Below are 24,598 nucleotides of genomic sequence, written 5' to 3'. Positions count from 1 at the left end.
GCATGTTGAATAAGTCACCCTTACAACTAGAGTTGCCGCAAAATTTGCTGCAAACTTGCATCAGATTCGCCACTCGTTATTTTCGCCACAAATGTTTGGCAAAACTTTGTAGCTCTTCACCGGTAGTGGTGAACCTGTAGCAAACCTTTGGCAACAATGGACAATTTGCCGCATGTTTGCCGCAAAGCTCATTCGCTTGTGAAAAAAATCAGTAGCGTATTTGCAGCAAATGAACTTTCAATTTTTGTAAGGGATTCTTTACGCATTGGTTTTGGTGCAGATCAAATGTACGTTATCCGTTGTGCTTATGGTGATGTCTGAAAGCAGAATTATTCTAACTATACGAGCGCCACTCTGCTTCACTTTCATCCTTATAATCTCTGTTTAAAGCATAATAAAAATGCTTATTGAAGAGTGATGTTAACAAATAGACGTTTAAGAAAATATTGGGTTTGTCTATATTTTCCTAGCAATCACTGGCATTTGTTGTCTGTATATTTAAACAGTTCAGTATCTGTAGCTGTCATTTACTTTAGGCGGCATAATCAGTAAATATCATGATTTCTGCCTCATTCTATGAATGGAGTCTACATGAGATCATTAAAAGAAGCTGTTATTACCACTCGATGATAATTGAAAGTAAGATACGTGCAGTAAAAATTTTTTGTAATTTGTAATGTTTACATCCAGCATTCATTGCACTAATGCTAGCATGCTAACCTTGACCATAGTATGCATCTGTTACCCCGTTTTATTTTAATTTATTATGGAATGTGTGAAATTAGCCCATGTAAATTCATGAAAAAGTTTATATATATATATATATATATACTTGTTTTATTCGAGTGGTTCTAGCCAGGGGCGGGGCCAGGAGGGTCACACGGGTGGCAGCTCCCACCCTAAAAATGAGCTTTGCCACACCGACTTGAACCCCGCTTGCGTCCTGGAGACGGTGTGCAATGGCTTAACCCGTCCGTGTCACGCATGGTCCATAACAACGGTCCACCCGTGTCTGGGAGGACACAGCATTCTGCCTCAGTAGACAAACCCCCCACCACCAACAATCCCCCCTCGGTCAGACGGAACATTCCCCAAGATGACACTACACAGTCAACCTCATAATGTTGTCGCACACCCTGCTGTGAGCTCTACCTAAGATCTCAGTTGGGTCACATCATATAATCTGACAAGCAACAGTCGTAAAAGGAAAGCAAAACTGCACTGCATATAGCTGGCTCAACTAATTTGTGCATTAATGGGGACAGTTCAAACTAAATCTGTCAGTGTATATGGTTTGGCCCCCCCTTCTGTTGTGTCCATACTGAACTACAAGTGGGCCAGTGATGAAAATAACTCCGGAACATTGTGACGTCAAGTTTTTAAATAATACACCCTGTGGCCTGTTTTAATCACAATCATTGATTAGTGTTGTGTGTATGTACTTACAGTAAAGATTTTGTTATGGTTCTCTAATGTTGTGCGTCTCTGGCAAGCGTACGGGGACACAGTAGACACCGGTTTGGCTGATGGACATGGACACGACCTTCGTTCTAAAGCAGGATTCTGTTCATCGAGAGAGAGAGAGAGAGAGACAGACTCGTAAATCAATCAGGAGATATTCAAACGATATGAACATTACACAATCTGAGCAAACCAGCTTATATAATCTCTAAATGTGCAAATATCAATATAAATACTTTAAATCTATTTATTAGTGGTAATTGCTAAGGAAAGCATCAATATTACTATTGCTCATAGGGTTAGTGATTTGAAGAGACCCCCAGGGCTTTTCTAGCCTTATAGTATAAAAAAAAAAAAAAAAAAAATGCCATTATTGTCTAGAGAGGTCTGGGACGAAATTTTGTTTGTTTTATTTTTGTTGTTTTTATTTTTCTTAATGTATTTATTTATTTATTTTTAAATAACAAATGAACATGGCTCAAACATTTAAATCATCTCAAATTCGCAAGAACAGCAAGGTAACTGCCCTCATCCAAAGACCACAGCATCAAAATCAATTTCAACTTTACAATTTCCAATTAATGCCATAAAGAATACAGTATGTCCAGTTGAGCCCTTATAAATTGCCTTTTCATTGTGACAGAGAACTATTCAACCCCTCCCAATCCATGATGTTTCAAAAGGATTACAGCTGTAATGTCAGCACTCCCGGGAATAATTGCTAGATGCGACCGAAGTCTGATCCCGTGAAAATTACCTGAGCAATCACCTCGCACATTGTGATAATGGCCGACTCAGCGATGCAAAGAGAGTAAACGCTAACACGCTGTTCTTTCCGGGAGCCAGTTTAAGAGACGTTGCGCATTTGAATGAAAATAGGCCTGGTATCTTCTCTCCCCTTGAGCGAAAGCATCATGCATTTAGAAGAGAGAAAAATCACTGCCATTTATTCACTGTCAGAGGTGTCGCCTCATTCAACAACGTAAAATAAGTCTGAATATAATGCCTTTATTAGCTCAGCTCTGGGGCAAATTAGAAACAAATCTCTATACTTTTTCCCCATTAAGTTACAATAGTTAAAGGCGCCTTCGAATGTAATCTCTTTTCCATTACACCAGATATTGCTGTCCTGGCTGGCTTCAGTCACCATTTTACTGTTTGCAACAAATCACAAACAAAGCCATTCATTTCCATTGGGGAGTCAAATGGGAGAATACAAAGAGATACAAATGATATCTTTTTTCTCAATTGTTTCTCTTAGACAGCCAGGAGACAACATATAGAGTAAATGGAGAATTTTTGTGGAAGTCTCTTGCTTTTCAGATGTTTCTACTGAGAAAAAGACCATAGTAATCTCAAATGTGTCTCTTCTAAAGTTTCAGGAGAAATCTCAACATTCAAAAGTCAGAGATCTTAATATGAACTCAAACATTTCTCATCAAATTCTTTCAAGAGTAAAAGACATGAGCTATATCCACATTTATTTTATAGCTCAATACTCTTACTGTAAAACAGTTGTTTCCAGGTTTTCATACTGATCACATTGTAGTTGTTGATTCACTAAAAAGAACCAGCTCAGCAGTCATTTGTTTGGGAATCAGACTACGCTGGTCGCGCTTTGTGTGTTGCGTCGTTGTTGAATAGTAGTGAAGGAAACAGTCCATTTTTCTCTCCACATCTACAGAAGAATGCACGTTCAAGAACCGTCAGCGGTTTTCGGTATTTTAATGCAATCATTACCGGAATTCATAGTTTGAGTGGTTATATATTTATAAGAATTCTTAACAAGTCATTTTAGCATTTTTCACACCAAGTCACCTTACTAACTGACTTTTCCTTTTTTTTTTTTTTTTTTTTTTTTTTTGCTTTTGGTTATATTTAATAGAGGTAGACCGATATATCGGTTTTACCGATTAATCTGTGCCGATAGTTGCTTTTTGGATCTATCGGTTATCTGCAAAAATCTAAGTACTGGCACTTCGGTACCAGGTTGGTACTAAAATAAAAAAAAAGATATCATGAAACCAGTGTTTCTGCAGTATCGGTAGAAACGAGCACTGACTCAATTCGGTCCAGTTCAATATGTCTGACACACAACTGCTTTCAGATGCTCACACGCTTATTTGAGCGTGTGCTCTGTTACTCCTTTCACACTGAAATGCACAATTGATTATTTAAATCTAATTTAAATCTTAATATGTCCTAGTGTGTGTCACGTCTAGATGTGTTTTTGTTCATGTTTTGTGTTAATGTCTTTTTTTATTTTGAAAAGTGTTTCCTTGTCATGTGATCTTGTCATGTGTTTCCCATGTTCTTGTGTCTTGTCCCCATTGGTTCATTGTTTCATTAGGTTGTTAGCAGTCTTGTTAACTTGTTTAGATTGGTTATCATTGTCATATGTTCTCCCAAGTCCTAGTATTTAACCCTCGTGTTTGCCATTGTCCATTGTCGAGTATTGTTGGTGTAATGTTAGTTCTATAGTCAAGTCATGTTTACATTTTGTTTCATAGTCAAGCCAAGTCATGTCAAGTCAAGATTAGTTAAGTCAAGTTCATGTTTATGTTTGGTTCACGTTTAAAGTTAGGGTTCTTGGATATCACTTTCGTAAATAAACTGCACTTGGGATCATCGCACTTCATTGTCATTGTCTCTGCATCTACCTTGTTGCCAGCCAACGTTACAGTGTGATTATGAAACCGTGAAAAGGCTGCAATCTTGGTCTGCATTCAAGCTGCGTGCTTTAAAGTGAATGTGTGAAGCAGACCGCTCATACACTGGAAACTCCACAGACATTGAGAATCATTCGTGTTGTTTGAGAAATGACAAAGCAGAGCACTAATCCACTGTAAAGCACGCAGTACGTATAGACTTTATATTTATATAATTAAACGGCAGCATTAGCGATTTAACGATCACACTGGGCCATGTAGCGAATTGTTTATCTGGACAAGTAAGGCTTCCATCAAAACACGTCAATATAAAAGCTCACATCAAAATAAAAGCACGATTGAAAATAAAACTAGACACCTGAAATTTAAGAAATTGCAACAGAAATATACTACAACTATATATGCAAATGTAATATTCACAGTTGTAATATTAATAATAATAATGATGAATAAATAATAATAATAATAGTAATAATTAAGCAATAAATTACAAGCAAGTGTGCTGTTGTACTGAATAAAAGTTTGTAGGAGATAAACAGGATTTGTGAAAAAATAAAATAAGGGTCCTACTGTACTTAACAACACTTAAACAATGCATAATTCATTGAAAAACACTTGAGGGAAACATGCATTTCTTTATATTTTTATTACATTGAAATGTAATTTTAAATAGGCTAAAGGAGTGTGTTTAATACACATTACCATATTAGCATATTTTTGCTGTGGTATCGAAACTGGTATCGAGAACCCGTGTTAGAATCCATTAATTTTGGACTCTTGCAGCCTCAATGTCTGTGTCCGTAATAGTAACAAAACACTAAGAATTTTTTTTAACCTTTTATAAATTGATTTTTAAAACTATCAGCCGATTAATCAGTTATTGGTCTTTTTCACCACCTTAGTTATCGGTATCTGCAAAATACACTATCAGTCGACCGCTAATATTTTATATATTAAGTATTCCTTGTTCTTGAAACAAGAATGTTTATCTAAATGTTCACCTAACCATAACTGTGACCACTTGAAAAACATCTCACATCAGTTTAGGTGGAAATATTGCTCAAAACAATGTTATCTAACTATATTAAAGATCCATTCTTTGAACAAAAGTCTTCATACATTATGGAGAAGTTGCTTCTCCAGTGCACTTATTTTGTTTCAAGGGCATTTTGATATTTTTTACTGAAAAACAAGACTAAAGACACTGATTAAAAATAGGATTTTCCCAGTGCAATGCGATGAAAACAAAGAAATAAACTGAACACAGATGCAGGAAGTGTCTGCTGGGGTTAATGACCAACACTTGAACAGGTGAGCCGTGTCCGCTCGGGTTAATGAGATCACACCCTAAACATTGGCGGGGTTTGGGTTCACATCCCGCCTGATTGGGTCTTGACATCCTCTTCAAGAGCATGACTAATGCTGGAGCAGACGTGCTCATTTCATTCCTTCTTGCATTCTCTGTACCCTTACCTCCTTATCCCATCCGTCTAGACAGCAGTGAGAGGCGCATTTATTTGTGTTTTTTCAATCATTACAAGTCAGTGGGTGGAATAGCAGCAGCATCTTTTCGTGAGAGCTGAGAAGAGAAAGCCGTTAAGGAAACCGAAGCGAGCCATTTTTTAGAGTCCTAATAAAGCCACAGCCCACAGCCACCCATACACCACAAACACACACACTGTGTATCATTATCAAAGGAATAGTTCACCCAAACATAAAAATGGTGTCATTATTTACTCACTCTCATGTTGTTTTAAACCTGTATGATGTTCCGTGAAACACAAAAGGAGATATTTAGGCCGAATGTCCGAGCTACTGTTCTCCATACATGGAAAGTGTATATTAATTTTAACTGCCAAGCTCCAAAAAGGACAAAAAAGCATCATAAAAGTAGTGCACACGACTTGTGTGCTACATCTTCCCCGATATAAGTGCAAATTTATTTTGTTTATTTATTTTTTGCTCTATTCTTGAAATATGTTGTCAATAAACAATATATTAGGGCTGTCAATTGCTTAAAAATTTGAATCGGGGGGGCCTGGGTAGCTCAGCGAGTAAAGACGCTGACTTTGAATCCAGGGCGTGCTGAGTGAATCCAGCCAGGTCTCCTAAACAACCAAATTGGCCCGGTTGCTAGGGAGGGTAGAGTCACATGGGGTAACCTCCTCGTGGTCACGATTAGTGGTTCTCGCTCTCAATGGGGCGTGTGGTAAATTGTGCATGGATCGCGGAGAGTAGCATGAGCCTCCACATGCTGTGAGTCTCTGTGGTGTCATGCACTATGAGTCACGTGATAAGATGCGCTGATTGAAGGTCTCAGACGCAGAGGCAACTGAGACTTGTCCTCCGGCACCCGGATTGAGGCGAGTAACCGCGCCACCACGAGGACCTAGTAAGTTGTGGGAATTGGGCATTCCAAATTGGGAGAAAAGGGGAAAATAAAAAAAATATTATATAAAAAAAAAAAAATAGAATCAGATTAATTACATGACATGCCATTTAATTAACCGAATTAATTGCAATTAATCACATACATCATTATTTGCTGAGAAAGGCCCCAAAATAAAGATAATCCATATAAAAAATGCATAATCAATTAAATATTTATAAATATAATATTTAGGGCCTATGAAAAATATGTAATATGGATTGAAATTCAGTTTGGAATAAATAGCATCATCATGGCAGAAGAATAAAGCATTGATTAGACAATACAAAAAGTGGCTTAAGAACTCAATATATTGTTTGATTTATACTCATTTCATTGAACAAGCCTACAGTTGACAGCAATCTGTTTTCATTGAGTTCGTCAATGTGTCCAGTTCTCACAGTACGCGTTCTTTCGCTCCTTCTGCGCTGTTTTTATTGCAATTGTCCCACTATGTACATGCATGTGCTTCAGACGAACGTATTTGGAGCATCTCACTGGTATTCAGTGTCATAAACGCCACAATTTTTAGGGTGCTGTGTTAAGTTATTATACTTTTATTACGGAACTCACAGAGCACTTTATTAGGAACGCCTGTATCTCTATTTAATCATGCGATTATCTAATCAGCCAATCGTGTGGCAGCATTGCAATGCATTTAATCATGCAGATACGGGTCAGGAGCTTCAGTTAATGTTCACATCAACCATCAGAATGGGGAAAAAATGTGATCTCAGTGATTTGGACCGTGGCATGATTGTTGGTGCCAGACGGGCTGGTTTGAGTATTTCTGGGATTTTCACACACAACAGTCTCTAGAATTTACTCAGAATGCTGCCAAAAACAAAAAACATCCAGTGAGTGGCAGTTCTGTGGACGGAAACGCCTTGTTGATCAGAGAGGTCAACAGAGAATGGCCAGACTGGTTTGAACTGACAAAGTCTACGGTAACTCAGATAACCACTCTGTACAATTGTATCAAAACATGAATGCAAGAAAGTCAATGGAAATCTGTAATAAATATCAATAACATCTCTTCTTATCTTGCATATTTCTCATGCAGTTTTTCCTGCCGTCCTTTGGTTTTATGGTGTGTTTCGCTCTTAAGTACTATTACACTCTTGAGCTTCGATGATAATTTAATAGCACCATACGAAGGCAAATTACTTATTAAAACAAATGCTTAAACCTTCAAAATGGTCTTTCTCCATCGCTTGAAATATTATTAGATATATAGGCATAAAATGTCCTATTCGCGTAAAAAAACAGCTAATTACATTTTATAAATGCAATTCAATTCGTTATTCATATTGTAATGGTGAACATGAGTTTGCTATACGCGGGTTAGTTAACAAGCGTCAGCTGTTCGGACCAGCATCTGATATGGGCTACAATTAAAAAGTCATGTGAACAACCTTACAAAAAAAAATCTGATTTGAGCTGCGGTGAGAACGTAGCCAAAGTAATCGTATGAAGACTTCAGAAGACTTGGGATATAGAGCACTAGTCAAATAGATTACTTTATTATGATGCTTTTTTGTCCTTTTTGGAACTTCAATATAGACTTTCCTTGAATGGAAATCAAGCTTAGACGTTCTGCATAAATATCTTTTTTTGTGTTTCACAAAAGGTCATACAGGTTTGGAATGACATGAGGTTGAGTAAATGATGACAATATTTTTATTTTTGGATGAACTATCCATTTAATAATGGTCCACAGTGAGTGTTTGTGGTGTATGGGTTGGGAAAAAGTTGGTTTATTAGTACTTTAAAAAAAAATGTCTCAGATGCAATAGAAACCATACTCAAAAATGTCTAATGTTCGACACAGTTCCGATATATCGTTGTATCGATTTTACCAGTATATCGCCTACCCCTACCCTCCATTAAATCTAATTGTGGTCACATTTTACAAACTCGCCATGTCACTTTTTGGAGTTTGACAGACTCATTGTTTGTAAAAGAGCTGCGTAAAGATTCCACAGAAAAATAACAGTAGCCTATATGGTTTTGGAAGGACATACGGATGAGTAAATAATGGCAGAATGTACATTTTTTGGGTGAATAATCCCTTTAATGTATCACAACAATTATCTCTGCGTAATTACCTCACATTTGTATCCATCTAAGCACTGTACGGCGCCTTAATTTAAGCCAGTTAATGTCAAACGCCTCAACCGATGTAGACCACAATTTAAACAAAGCACTTTCTGGTCTATGGCTATAAATGTGCCTAAAAGACAAGCTCAAGTTCATAGTCATAAGTCCTATGAGACGCGCAGCTTTTCATGCACGGTTGGTGGTGTCACAAGACGGACAACTTCTGCTCGTCTCTATCCCCATTGAGAAAGAGACGAAAGATTAATGGGGCTTCTGAAACAGGTAGCATATTTCTTTATTTGGGGCACATATGTTGTTGGAGCACCCACAGCGATGTCCAGAGGAGAATCAGTCTTCACCGTCGGTTAGCGATGCGCTTCGAGGCCTGTCGTCCCTCTGATGGGTCTATTTGCCATCACTCTGAGGCTGCCAAGCAACACGTGAAATGCAACGTCCTTTCATATTACTTCCCAAAAAGACTGTGAAGATGCTTTCTAAAAAATATAATTTAGCTGCCTTCAACGTCTTAGAACTCAATGCAGGTGCCACGCAGAAGGGTGAAAATGCTTTTTGGAAAAAAAAAATGCTATTTGGGTGGAAAAATGCTGCATTAATACATCAAAAAGAATGTATGCATAAACAGTAGTCTCGTTTTAGCACACTGTAAAATGTGAAAATGCGCTGTTGTTACTTTAAAGAGTTGTTTATGCCTGAACTGACCATTCAAATTCATTTTGTTGCTGTAATCTAATATAGTCAGGTTGATTGAGTTATATTAGTGTGATTCTCACATAACCTGTCAAGAAACTGTCCTGGTCATATTTTTTCCCCAAAAACATTTACAAAATTAAAAAATAGATATAAATGCATTATTTTGCATATTGAAAATGAAGCCTATATTTTGGACCATTAAGATTTTTACATTTTAATATTATTTTCATGACAGTTATCCCCAATTTACCCATAAATTCTCATTACCTTCTATGCCAAAAATAAAATAAAATTGTTAAGTATACATAATAGTTGTCCTCCTTTGGTACCGCCTTTCATTGTCATTGATTTAAATTGTAAAAATCATTGTACAACAGCATCTTATTTACTGTTATACAGTAAACAATGACTGTACTGTTGAAACAATGAGAATAGTCAAATTAAAACCACCGGGCGTTTTATGCTAATGAGAATTTGGGAGTAAAATGTGCTCAAGTGTCCTGAAAATGTCACAATGCAAAAAATCGTATAATTATTTATTAAATAAAGGTAGGCTTCTTTTTTATGCAAAATATAATTCGTATTTTTGTTGTATCGATTTGAGGTAGCACACACTTTTTTAAAGGGTAAAAGGGGTAAAAGGCACGTTTTATTTTATTTTCTCCCAAAAAAACTGAATAGCACAAAGACTACCACAGCACTTTCCTAAACACCTGTTAGTCTCACTGCAAAAGTTAACCATGGGGCCATTGCATGTAATGTCTAAAGGATGATTTTGAGGTAATTTGATAGAACATATATTAACTTTGAAAATTAAAACATTTAATTTGAGACAAAATACTTATTGTTCATTTTCAGATAACTGTCCAATGCGTGAAAGGATAGTGTTTTTTTGTTATAATTTTTATTTATTTTTATTTATTTTTAAATTTCATTAATGAGCAAGTGCACCAACAATCCGTCTTCCAGAGCATGTTTTTGCCTTACCCCGATTCACTATGGTAAGTCTATAATAATGATTTATATTTTAGAGCTGTCGGGACGGATTTGGTGAGAAATTGCATACTTCCGTCAGTCGTCCGTGTGTGTTTACGTCATGTCCGTAATAAAGAAAATAAGGTCCAGCTATACAGCGCGTGTATATGTGCGGTGATAGGTGTGGTAGTATTTTGAAGCCGAAAGTTTGTAGCCACAACAAATGAGCGACATTGACCATGGATCATTTAAAAAGGCAATCCTCTGGGAAAAGAAAGAAACCTCGAACCAAGAAGAGTCTGCAAACAAAAAGGGAAAACGACAGAGCCCGTAATAAAACACCAAACAACATCGGCTTGGCTTTTTCAGAGGTGGTGACAACTAAGAGATCTGAAAGGATTTCAAACTGACCCTGAGATGGAGTTTTCTTGCTCGATAGGTAAGATATTTTATTGGATTGATAGTTAGCCAGGTAGCTCTCTTAGCGCGGTAGTTCGTTAGATAGCGTTAGTGGCATTTTATAATGGATTGTGGTACTGTAGTGCTTGATTTCATTTTCAAGGAAGGACAACGGAAACAAATTACTTTATGCTGGTAACAACGTCAGTCTCTATACCAGGTACTACCTTAGTCTATAATAGTTATAATAGTTTCACCGTTTGACTTTATCTGATATGTCGAATGTCAGCATTGCCTAACTTTTGTAATGTTATTTATTTTGAAACAATTGTTTTCAATAAGTCAAAACAACAGCGAAGATATGCTGCTAACCTGCTCATTTTCTGGATATCCGTCTTTTTCTTCCTTTCATATTTTTTCTTTCTTTATTTGAGGGGAGGGGGCGAGTTTTGTTGTTGTTAATGACATTCGCTCTGATAAGATGATCGCTTGTAACCTTGGTTACACCGGAACTCCTCAAACCATCATATTCATCCGTGCAGAAGAGCAGAGCCGAAGCTCGACTCACGTAATTCCCAAAACAGTGTTCCTCTGCAAGTAAATTGCAGTTTTATGCTTCAACCGCTAGAGGGCCAAAAGTTACATAGTGTAGCTTTAAAAAGCACTATATCACTATAACCACCAGGGGGCCAAGTGTGAGGTAAAAGGCCCCCATGCCACCTTTTTAAAAAATATTTTTTAATAAAAAAAAATTTAAAAAACTTTTGTTATAATTTCTTTTCACACAAATTATGCTGCTCTATCAATATTCCATAAAATGAAATGTTTTTCCAATCTTGATACACTTTGCGACCAGAAAAAAAAAGCACTTTTTTCATAAGGGGGGGGGGGCTTTAGCCCCATTGTGCAATATCATTTTGTTATTAGCTTGATTTGTTATTAAACTGCTATAATAGTCATATAAGTTAAGTTGCTTATAACTTGGCAAACTACTGTCATCACTAGCCCTCTTTTAAATGATAAAAAATAGCTTAACCAAGGATTAACAGTGAGCAAATCCTTGAAATGTTTGTAAAAGGAATATTCCGGGTTCAATACAAGTTAAGCTCATTCAACAGCATTTGTGGTATAATGTTGATTACCACAAAAATGTATTTCGACTCGTCCTTTCTTTTCTTTAAAAAAAGCAAACATCAAGGTTACAGTGAGACACAATGGAAGTCAATGGAGCCAATCCGTAAACGTCAAAATAAGTCAAAAGTATAGTCACGAGACAAGCAATATGTGGGTTAACATGATGTTAGTGTGATAAAATCACTTACCAACTTTACTGTGTAAAGTTATGGCCAACTTTGCAACTTCGCTCCCACGATGACATAATGCCGTAAACCCTATAATCTCGGTAAACGACGATTTCAAAAACTCTACAGCTAAAAAGATATACAGGTTTTAACAGAAGAGTTAATGTAAGTGCTTTTTATAAAATTATAAGCTTCACTTTTCTGCCTTTAAAACTTCCATTGTACAGTAAGTGCCTCACTGGAACCTCAATTTTTGCTTTTTTAGAAAAAAGGAGGGACGAGTCAAAAATAGTTTTTGTGGTATAAACAACATTATACCACAGATGCTGTCGAATGAGCTTAACTTGTATTGAACACGAAATATTCCTTTAAATCAACTCACTGTTTGAACTCGCACAATGACTTTAGTCCACTTACTAGAATGTAATGTCTCATTTCGACTGGCACGGGTTGTCCAGCGCTCATGCTCTCTGTGAACCAGCTGATGTTCAGCACGTGTTTGTCGTGAGGTTCTCTCAGGTTCTGCTCCTCCAGCCAGTTCCAGAGTTCCTGTGGCGCATTCCCCTCCGACACGATGTGAGTCACGTGAACGCTGAAAACACCACACAAGTGAACAGTTCCACACCATCAGATTGTGTGTCACATACAGTAAATATCTGTTTGAAAAGCAACTCAATCCACTTTCCCATCTACTTTACGATTGATTGATTTCTCCAGCACACACACTCTATTTATAATTTCTTGTGTGGATCCTGGTTCTCTCTGAACTCACACTTTCAGCACTTGTGTCTATCAGAGCAGTCACCTATACAAAATGAAACCCCATACAAATCATCAGTGCATAGGGAGGTAAAACCGCAGAAAAGTTTAATGCAATGTATTGTTCAAAAAGGACACACACAAAAAGCATCATAAAAGTACTCCATACAACATGCAAAATATTTTAAGACTGAATTTCAAGTCATTATTCACGGAAGGTCACTTTTATTGTATGGAAATGAGCAGCTTGGACATTCTGCTAGAAGCATATCCTATTGTCTTCCACAGAAGAAAAAAGTAATATGGGATTGGAACAACATGAGCATGAGTAAATGACAGAACTCACATTTTTTTGCTGAATAAATCCTTTAAACCACAGTCCCGTGTCCTTTGTTTTTGTGACATGTTTTTTTGGTGTGTGACTGTTTTTGTTCAGTAATACCAGGGGATTTATTATAAAAACATTGTATTATCAGGCTCCTACTGATATCAAATCCTCTCTGGCTTATAAAATGTCAGTTTTTAGCACATCATAATCTGTTTCCTGCGGTTGGTTGCAGTCAACAGCACGTCGAACGGTGTGCAGCCTCAGGTCGCTGAAACTCAAGCTGTATTTCTGGGAAGGGTGCCATGCCTCAGCTGGGTAGTGCACGCTATGCCACAGCAAGCTGCTGGCTGCTGTTATGCTAGTCTACCCAAACAACTCCCACTGGTGCTCCTCCACCTGCACAAACTGGCATCAGTGCAATTATTGCATCGCATCAGTCCACACAGCCATGAGCAGAACAATAACAGACGTTTGAATTAGTTGTATGGTTGACACTTGTTAGGGAACATGTTTGTGTATTACCCACTTTGAAATCACATCACACATTCTAACTTTGCAGATAAACTTTGCTGAAATGTATTTTTTATACAGGATATATTTTGGACAATACTTACATATTTTGATTTTTAAATATACAAAAAGTGGCCAAACACATATGTCAGGAAAATATATTGCTAATTAATATTTTAAAGTATTTTTTGTTGATACTATATAAATATAAGTATGCAAATAAATATATTTAAAATGTACAGTATATATATTATAATTATATCTTAACCTTTATGTAGCTTTGGGGTCAAAAATGACCCCTTTTGAACTTTGCTTCCATAAAACACATGCTTTCCTTCATTTGGTGACTTTTCCTTCATTTGCTATCTATACACACACACAAAAATTGGGCTGGATTGTGGTGGTGTGACAAAAAAAAAAACAAAAAAAAAAAACACACACACACACACTCGTGGTGTTCGGGGTCAAATTTGAAAAGAAAGTTTACGCTTTGCAGTGGGAGAAAAATATTTATTCTAAGTCTTATGTTTGTACACAAAATGAATTATCAGTGTTCATTCCTGTTTATTGCTGTTGGTTTTATTGACATTTTTTATTAATTTATTCTATTGATTTATTGAATTGGAAAACTTTTACTCTAAGTCTTCTCTTTGTAACACCATGGTTTGTAAACATAATGTGGCATCATTGCAAAAACTGACACTTCAAAAACACCTCAAAAAGTGCTAAACTTTGACAAAAATAGTGATTTTTAATGTCTTTGATAATGTCTAAATAGTTATCCAAATGCAGAACTTGTGATAAGATAAAAAAAAAAATCTATTTGCTACAACCCGGCACATGAGTGGACCTCTGCAGCGATCTACTGGTTATTTGAGGTCATTTTCATTTAAAAGGTTTTTTTTTTCTTCTTTTCCAACAGATGGAAACAATCTGCCCCTAATGCATGACACCGTTTTCATATTTTTCTCCCTGCATTAAATTGAAAAATGTAGATATGAATGTGACATAAAATATTCTTATTATATATGAAAATATAAACCACCACCACCACCTTGTTCAGCAACTGGAGCATTTATAAAATAATGTACTATATAACACGTATAAATTATATTAACCTGCATCAAGTTTTTAACAGTGCTGTTTATAACCCGTTACAATATTTAAAATATATTTAAAATAGAACATATTTAATTGAATTTATTTTTTGGGTTTAATTGCAGCTGTGGACTTTATGAAAAAATGTGTCTGTATTTGTAGAGTTCATTTGGGTCCTTTTGTTTGAATGAGCGACTGTCAATTATTTATGCTAATCAGTAGTTAATAAGCTGCACTTGGAGGTTATAATAGATGGTTTCTGTGTTATTATTCCATCATAATTTTCTTTGGAACTTTCTGTCTAGAAACTGAACGAGACACCAGCCGCCCCTACTCATTATCATCACTGTGATTTGCATAAATATTAATTCATTTGCAAACATTTTATTAAACACTGAAAGAATATTTTTTAACTGTTTGCCATGGGGATGTATGCTAGTCACAGTCTCTAAGTCTGTATCTTATTTCCACTGGGTAAAACTGGGATTTAAATGGCTTAAAGCAACAAATAAACAAAACACAATGATATACACTTCCAGCTGAAGTCTGTGTACATTTGCCCAGAAGACACCCATGTAAGTGCCTTAGACTATTTTCACACTTGGTTTGATTGTGCAGTCCAAACCTGAGCACAATTCCACCCCCTTCCCTAGGTAACACCTCCAGAAGTTTATGAAAAATGTGTCCGTTTCAATTTATTACGAAAACTTACCACGCATGTAACGACATGACTTGCGTTTGTCTGCCGCCGATGCATCACAACAAATGTGAAGAATGTGAGCTGCTTTCTGTAGGCAATTTACTCAGAGACAAGCAGCTGTGAGAAATGCATTAAACTATATTATTACATGGCTCTCTGGATTTCTCAATTCAGATTGGTCAATTGGGCTGTCAGATATTTCTGAATAACAACTGAACATCAGACTGGTCAACTGGGTATCTGTCCCTACTTCTCATATCATGCTACGATCTCTATTAGTTAATAAAATCATTTCAACTCAAATCAATATTACATATCCATTTATTTATATACGTGGCATGTAGTCTTGTAATAAGTGATATAATTATCAGTCAGACGGTCATTTTCACAAAATAAACACAACAGATCTCGGAGGTGGAATTCAGCTGTTTCTGGAGATTCTGAGATCTTCTCACATAATAAAATGATTTCAACACAAATCAAATTAATTATTTGGTAAGCATCTGTATATATAATTATATATTTTCAAGTGGTCTCCGGTGTGGTTATTTGCTGTGTACTGAGCCCATAAAGGGTCAAGTTAGTGGGGAAAAAATGAGTTGGGTGGGGAAAAATATAAGCAAATGCTTTTGCGTTCTCACGTTCTAACTCTCCTTTGTGTATTCCAGCATTATTCCAGCTTTTGAGGTCAGCAAGAAGAGAAAGCCAGTTCAATGAAAGAGTGAAGCCCAAAAGACCATAATCTTCAATTTATGAATGTGTGAAATTAAAGACAGCACAGTTAAAATTACATTAAATGCGAGTGGTCTAATTGAAATGGAATGTTGTGGCACACAACTGAATTGCATATTATTGTTGTTTTTTGTTGTTGTTGTTGTTGTTGTTCTTGTGATGGTGTTTCCCTCTCCATTAATAAAGCAATAAATGCTTCATTATGTGTGGTGGTCGGCTGAAGGTTTTGGGCTTTAAAATAACTGCAATTCAGAACTCACTTTTATATCATTTGTATTTGTGTTTGGAACAACCCTTTAATTTAGCCACCATGATTGCTTTCCCTTCAGAGTGCCCGGTGGAGGCATCATTTATGCAGTTTGGTACATGTCAGTGTTGAATGATTGACTCACTCATTACACAATTGTCGCCATCTGCTGGCGCATGATAAATGGCCATATAAACATACATACATATAAAACGTCATGGTTACTGTTTTAACCTCCGTTCTCTGATGGAGGGAACGAGACGTTGGTGTCGATGTAGTGACACTAGGGGTCACTCTTGGGAGCCCGAGACACCTTAATAAAAGGCCAATGAAAATTGGCGAGTGGTATTTGCATGCCACTCCCCCGAACATACGGGTATAAAAGGAGCTGGTATGCAACCACTCATTCAGGTTTTACGCTGAGGAGCCGATATAAGGTCCGGCCATTTCAGCGGGTAGTTCAGCGTTGTGGCAGGAGGGACCAACATCTCGTTCCCTCCATCAGGGAACGGAGGTTACACCAGTAACCATGACATTCCCTATCTGTCACTCACTCGACGTTGGTGTCGATGTAGTGACACTAGGAGTCCCTATACAAAACGCCACAAGGCTGAACTGTGTTATGTGAACTGGCGGTGTGTGGTGGGCAGACTTGCTGTGTGCCTCATAGCCAGCACACCAGGTCGACATGTAACCTCCCCCAACACATTTATGAGTGTCGAACGGCCCTTTTTGGGGACAAGTCGACTACCCAGAGATAGAGACAGGCTTAACCCAGTCGTGGCCTCTTTCCCCTTCTCTTTTTCCACTTCCTAAAAAAGAAGGGGGATTATCCGACTGGGCCGCCAGGTCTAGTCGGGGGGTGTCCCTCCCAAGGGGAGGACACCGCAGAGACCACACCTCGCCCCAAGGGAGGGGGGGATATTTAAGTGGAATAATACATCACATGGTCTTTCCAACCATGTGGAGAGCCTTCAAGGTAGATCCTGCCCTATGGGGGAGGAGTTACTACAACATGGAGACTGGAGCAGAGGGGCTCTGCCCAAGGAAGACGCAGTTTGCCAGCAGGGAAATTAATTAGCGGAAGATATAGATCACATGGGGTTAGCCTTACAGGGAACCGCCACATGCGGAGCACCTACCCCAGAACCGGGCTCTTAGTTAGCGCGTGTACTGGGCCGGCAGCGAGGCTCTCCGAAAACTCGACTGCCACAGGGCTCGGAGGAAGTCAACCAGGGAACAACTTTTGTGAACACTACTGGGAATTAACAGCGCACGTCTTCAGCTCAAAAGGAGGTGGAAGGTGCTATGTGCAAGCAATACACCCGGCCGGCTATCCCGGGCTTATCCGCTTGTGTTGCGTGCCACTACCTGGGACGAAACCGGTTCCACCCGGAGGTTGTAGAACCTTGCAAAGGTGTTGGGTGTTGCCCAGCCCGCTGCTCTGCAAATGTCTGTTAGAGAGGCACCTCTGGCCAGGGCCCAAGAAGCCGCTATACCACAGGTAGAATGGGCTCGTAGCCCTACCGGGGGCGGCATGTTTTGGGCGAGATATGCCATAGTTATGGCGTCAATGAGCCAGTGGGCGATCCTCTGCTTGGAGACAGCGCTTCCTTTCCGCTGTGCACCAAAGCAGATAAAGAGCTGCTCAGAGATTCTAAAGCTCTGCATGCGATTCAAATAGATGCGTAAAGCGCGCACTGGACACAGCAACGACAGGGCTGGGTCTGCCTCCTCCTGGGGCAGCGCTTGCAGGTTCACCACCTGGTCCCTAAAGGGGTGGTGGGAACCATGGGCACATAGCCCGGTCAGGGTCTCAGGATCACGTGAGAATAGCCCGGACCGAACTCCAGGCACGTTTCGCTGACAGAGAACGCTTGCAGGTCACCTACCCTCTTGATGGAAGTGAGCACAGTCAGGAGGGCAGTCTTCAAGGAGGGTGCCTTAAGCTCGGCTAACTGCAAAGCTCAATGGGGGCTCTCTGTAGACCCTGAAAAACTACAGAGGTACGATGAGGGAAAGAGGTGCAGCCTGGAGGGATGATCAGATCATGCTTCCCTAAGGACTTACCGTCGACTGCGTTGTGGTGTGCTGCTATGGCAGCAACGTACACCTTCAAGGTGGAAGGGGACAGCCTCCCTTCCAACCTCTCTTGCAGGAAGGAAAGCACTGATCTGACTGCACATCTCTGGGGGTCTCGGAGAGCGAGGTCAGTCGCCGAGCGCAGTTCCTGCATCAATCCCGGGGCGGAACTACCCTCGTGCAGTTCCTTTAGCGCCTTGGCGGACTTGCAGGAGAGCCATGGCACGCAGGGCGGAGGCGGCTTGTCCAGCGGCACCGTAGGCCTTGGCCGTCAGAGACGCCGTAAACCTACAGGCCTTGGACGGGGGCTTTGGGCACCCGTGCCAGGTGGCGGCGCTCTGCAGGCATAGGTGCACCGCGAGCGCCTTTATCCACCGGGGGATTGCCGAATAACCCTTGGCCGCCCCACCATCAAGGGTAGTGAGAGCGGGGAAGCTGAAAAGATCAGGACCGGGCAGTAAAAAGTGCCTCCCGCGACCTTGTCAGCTCTTCATGCACTTCCGGGAAGAAAGGAACGGGGTGGGGCGCGGCTTTGAACGGCGCCGCGAGCCCAGGAACCAATCACCAAGCCGCGAGGGAAGAGCGGTGAAATCCACTCTAACTGACGCTCGTGGCTGCCCGGGAAAGCATGTCGTCATCTCCGCATCAGCCTGTGACTGGGCGATCGACCCCGAAGGGAGGAGCCCAGCTGAGGCTTCCGACTGGACGAGCCCGCTCTCCGATGCTGCGCTCGAGAGCTCATCACTTTCGCGGGCTCCGAATAAGAGGTCGAACTTGCCGTGAGACGAGCCGGCGGACTCACCCGGAAGCCCGATCGGGGCAGACGAGCGTGCTGGGGAATGGGAGGTCCGCGGGGGGATACCCGGCGGAGGCGGTCCCATTGGGGTCCCCAAATCGCCCCCAGTGCTAGCCGCGCTGGCCTCAAACCCATGGGTAAAAGGACCGAGGCGGGAGCCTCTGGGGTGGCTCGCTTTCTTATGAAGGCGAGCCACGACCGCAACGTTGCCATGGACATATTCTCGCAATGAGAACATGACCATCCATGAACGCTGTCTTCGCGTGGGTTGTGCCTAGACACGAAAGACAGTGATCGTGATCGTTAGAAGGCGAGAGATAACGAGCACAACCAGGAATAACACACAATCTTTTAAAAGACGTTCCGTGTGTGCGCTCTTTTAGAGAAATATATACACTTTTAGAGGGGAAAAATGCTCTTTCAGAAAATATACTCTCTAGTTTTTCTGCCGAAGCGCCCAGGGGCGTTCTCTGCAGTGCACCAGTGCAGAGGAGGGAGAAGCCGCTGAAATGCGCCGTCAGATCCAGCAGGTGAATGAACAGTAGTATTCAGCTCAGTGAGCATGACCGTTCGGTTCCGAAGAGAAAATCTGAATGAGTGGTTGCATACCAGCTCCTTTTATACCCGTATGTTCGGGGGAGTGGCATGCAAATACCACTCGCCAATTTTCATTGGCCTTTTATCAAAGACCAGAGGTGTCTCGGGCTCCCAAGAGTGACCCCTAGTGTCACTACATCGACACCAACATCGAGTGAGTGACAGATAGGGAACAATAGTTGATATTTGAGCATATGATAATCAGATTCCATTAGACCTGTAGGTTGGAAAAACATGCTACATATATAAAAACGGTTATTTCTGTAGCATTTTTTTAAATTATTTATTTATTTATTTATTTTTACATACACTACCAGTCAAAAGTTTTGAAACACTTACTCATGCTTTATATTATATATATATATATATATATATATATATATATATATATATATATATATATATATATATATATTTTTTTTTTTTTTTTTTCTACATACACTATCAGTCAAAAGATTTGAATAATAGTAAAGTCATCAAAACTATGGAATAACATAAATGGAACTATGGGAATTATATTGTAACTAAACAAAATCCAAAATAAATCAAAACTGTGTTATATTTTAGCATCTTCAAAGTAGTCACCCTTTGTCTAGAATTTGCAGACATGTACTCTTGACATTTTCTCAACCAACTTCCTGAGGTATCACCCTGGGATGATTTTAACAGTATTGAAAGAGTTCCCATCTATGTTGGGCACTTATTGGCTGCTTTTCTTTATTATTTGGTCCAAGTCATCCATTTCAAAAACATTTTTTATTTTTATTAAATTTTAGTTTTTTAATGAAATAAATTAATATGGTGGCACAATTATATTTTTGTCTACAAAACTAATTTCAAAGATTTAAGCATACGCCTTAAGATCAAAAGATTTTTAAGATCATGAGAAACATTTCAGTCAAGTGTTTCAAAACTTTTGACCGGTAGTGTGTATATTGTATTTTGAATTGCATTGAAATCATATATTTTCTTTTTTTTTTTTTTTTTTTTTTGCATATGCCATATATCAGATTTCTGTATGATGTAATGATGCAATACAGAAAGGAGTCACTGAATCTTGTCACTCTTTACATGTTTACAAGATACAGTTTTCCACAGAAAGCAGGCACCGGCACCTGTCATCTCGACTTATCTCTCATAAATGCAATAGCCTGCAGAGCATTCAGGAGTGGGAATGCATATACGAGGGGGGCCTTTACTTTGCCTTTCACTTCTTTATCTATCCCAGAATATTTTCAAATGATTAAGAGAGTATAGATTGCTTTTTGAATTCTTAACTGGGCTGTAATGCTTGATTAGGATTGAATTGGGTACCTGAGAATGTTCTCCACGAGAAAACCCTTTGACCTGGCGAGATTAGTGAGAAAATTCCTCCGGCTCGTCCCCATCCTCTTCTCCACCAGGTACAGCGTCACATCTCTGAACTTCACCTCTTCATGACCTGGAGTGAAGGTAACGTCAGGTCGCCGTCGCTTTCGAGTTTGAAACGCTGTCTGGAACATCTCTGTTGCCCCTCAAATGTCAAATCTCCACCAGGGCCTTCGGCTTCTGTCACTTATTCTTTGCTTGTGTTTTATTAATGTTGAATTGGGTGAGGGTGTTGATATTTTTCTTTGAAAGAGAAAACTGGCAGTTGGTGTGGCATGTTTGTTTATGGTTTGGCACAGAGTGCCAGTGTATTACAACAGGTGTTTTTGATTTGGCACTGCCAAAACTACCACAAACAGATGGATGGAGAACACTGAGGTCATGGAGAGGCAGAAAAAAAGAAAAATAACATCATATCAATGTGGGAAGGTTAAAACAATAACAAGAACCCTTCGTTTGTAAGTAGGCCTATCAGTCAACCCAACAAAAGTCTCACTATGTGTGAATGTAATGCGTTTAAGCACTAGAATGCTTGTTTTCGTGCTGTTTCTAGCAGAAGTGAGTGGGACATGGCCTAAAGGCGCAAACAAACTAAAGGTTTACACTAGTTACACAAGTTTTTTTGCAATGGTGAAATGTCCACTGTGTGGCACTAAAAGCGAGTTAAACTTTCTTCCAAAAAGATGAGGTTTTAAGATTTATGCTCTATTTCATTTGAAATTAACAAAACCGACCTCCCAACCCTAAACCTTAAACCTAAACCTAACCGATAGTGTCAGAAAAAGCAAATGTAAGATGAAAAACACAACCACATCATTTTGTGGTGCTTCTATGACACGTTGTGTTCACATGTTGACTCGTGTGCTCTTCAGGACTTGTACCCTGCTCCTTTACATCACAAGTGCAACGCTCTATCAGTTGAGCTACCGTGCAACTTAATCACACTTGAACAAGCTTGTAAATGTAGTTGATTATGTAATGCAAATGTTAAAATGAGTCATGCGCTATAGTAAAAGTGTTTAGATGTCATAAGATAGCATTGTGTGAGGAACAGAGAGAAAAGTAAGTGTTTATGAACTGATAATCTGCTGTTTTACTTGTGATTTGTGTGAAAGTGAATTAAAGTCATTGCTGTTGCAGCACCTCTAGTGTTAATTTCACCAGGAAACTGATGCAATACGTAGAAGGAGCTATGTAGAAATAACTTTCCTAAAATGTAGGTATAGTAACGTGTTTCTATGAGACCAGGTTGCCTATATCTTAATTCACATATTGTACTGCATTGGCGATGGTATTTACTTATTTAGACATGCAACCACATCATTACATTTATGCTTTGTTGCATAATAACAGGCATCCACATCTGAGATCCATTGCAAAACGTGTCCTCTTCTGCGCCATAGGGGAATGTCAGAAATTTTAGGCCCAAAAGCAGGCACGGATGCATGCTTCGCAAATCCACTGCGTTTAGTTTCAGCATCTGAGGGAAAAAGTAAAAAATGTAGAACAGAGAGAGAAAACATGTTAACTGGAGTGAAAAGGTATTATTTTTGTGTTTCAGAGATGGTTAAGATGGTTAAGAACGGTTGCATGCAGTACTTGCCCCCCAAAATTGGCCAATGTAAGTACCTCACCATAAGCCAGATTTGAGCTTTTTTTAAAGAAAATGAGGGATGAATTAAAGTAAATGCTTGTGGTTATCAGCAATCAAAAAACTAAACAGGTTTTCATTGTTGCTCTTAGCTTATTTATCCTACAGTTATTTCATAAAGATAAGCACCCTCGAAAGAAAATCCTGAGAGTAAATTAGGTTGCATGTCATGTATTTTAACCATTTCAATCATTAATTACATCAATCAGTGTGTCATGCACAACGTAGCCCAGGAAACCCATATAATCAGTAATAACATACTGTGCATAATAGATATCTATGTCCAGTAGGGCCACAAGCATCCAGACATTCCGGATAAAGTTTAGTCTCCCAATCCGACCCTGTTTTCAAACATTCAGTATGCATTCTCAAAACCTGCCACTGTGGTTGACTTTACCTTGTTCTCCTTGTTGCTTCTCAGAAACTGGATATTTCTGAAGTCCTCTGTGGGTTTGGTGGGATTCCGGTGACAGTAATGATGAACCTTGACATATGTCCAGACACATCTACCATTTTCTTCACATGCGTGGCAAATATGTAGTACACTACACCATCCTGTCCCTACCACACTACCATCTGCCTGAGCACACTAATGAGGATACCCGCTAAGAAGATGCCATTCATTAGCTGCTGAATGGACTCAAAGTACCATATGTGAAGATGAACTGGTCATTGAGGACTAATCTTCATTAAACCTCATCTTTACAGAAGAACTCATTCACTTCAAATGGCTTCTTTATTCATGCTGTTGATGGTTTGTTGATTTCTTGGTGTATTGGTTCTTTTTTTCTTCTTCTTCTTCTTCTTTTTTTACATATTTGTCTTCATCTCTTTGTTATGTTTGTCTTATAAGTGTTTTTTGCTAAAGGAAGCATCACTATTACTACTGCTCATACTTATAGGGTTAGTCATTTAAACAAACACTTAACACTAAGTATTATAGTTTTTCTCAATTGCTTAAACACAACAACTGGTTCCTGTAGCACAAAAACCCATACCCTTACATCATTCCCAAAAACACACACACATTTCCCATAACCATAAACACTATTCACCTGTTTCCACACATGTTCCAATATTCAAAACTCTCACAAAAGTGCCCAGATAAATCATTCATTGCACTATATGTTCATTCAGCAACACATGCTCTCAATATAATTAACTCAAGTCATCACAACCTAAACTCAAAGGGGCCGTTTACACGACAACGTTTTCAACTAAAAACGGAAAACTTTTTATGCGTTTTGGCTGTTCGTTTACACGACAACGGCGTTTTGGGGCCTGAAAACGCAAACTTTTGAAAATGGGTTTCAAAGTGCAAGTTTTTAAAAACGATGCCGTTATCGTCTTTTGTGAAAAGGATAACGTCATGCACACGCGTATTATGTGTTCAGTCTATAGGCATGCACGTGAGACATTCAAAACTACAATGGCGGACTACAGGACTGTGTTTGTGCTGCTCAAGATTGAGTTTATTGACGCTTCTCCAGCAAAGTGTAGATTTACTGCATCACTACTACGACCAGCGATTGCCATCTTCATTGTTTGTATTCACCGCTCTGTGGAAGAATGCTTATGTGCGCAGGCGCGTAGTGTTTCTTTACAAAGTGACATCGCCAACTACTGGCCTGGCATGCATAATACAGCCTTTTTAGTCGTTTTCGCAGATCCGTGTGAACGGGGATC

At 39.2% G+C, this 24,598-nt stretch overlaps 1 protein-coding gene across 1 annotated transcript in view; it reads right to left on the bottom strand.

Moving 5' to 3' along the window:
* Positions 1-21,436, bottom strand: part of LOC127414375 (DNA nucleotidylexotransferase-like) — a 161,334-nt gene extending 139,898 nt beyond the window's left edge. The window contains exons 1-3 of the mRNA XM_051652369.1: positions 21,208-21,436; positions 12,462-12,636; positions 1,447-1,563 (exon numbers count right to left, since the gene is read on the bottom strand). Coding sequence (XP_051508329.1) covers positions 1,447-1,563; positions 12,462-12,636; positions 21,208-21,395 — 480 coding nt within the window. The 5' untranslated portion in view covers positions 21,396-21,436. The remainder of the gene's footprint in view (positions 1-1,446; positions 1,564-12,461; positions 12,637-21,207) is intronic.
* Between the last annotated feature and the right edge of the window lie 3,162 nt (positions 21,437-24,598).

Source organism: Myxocyprinus asiaticus, chromosome 23 (assembly GCF_019703515.2).
Source record: "Myxocyprinus asiaticus isolate MX2 ecotype Aquarium Trade chromosome 23, UBuf_Myxa_2, whole genome shotgun sequence".
In the NCBI taxonomy this organism is placed as follows: Eukaryota; Metazoa; Chordata; class Actinopteri; order Cypriniformes; family Catostomidae; genus Myxocyprinus; species Myxocyprinus asiaticus.
Note: the sequence above shows the minus strand (reverse complement) of the source record. Positions and strands in the feature narration are given on the sequence as shown.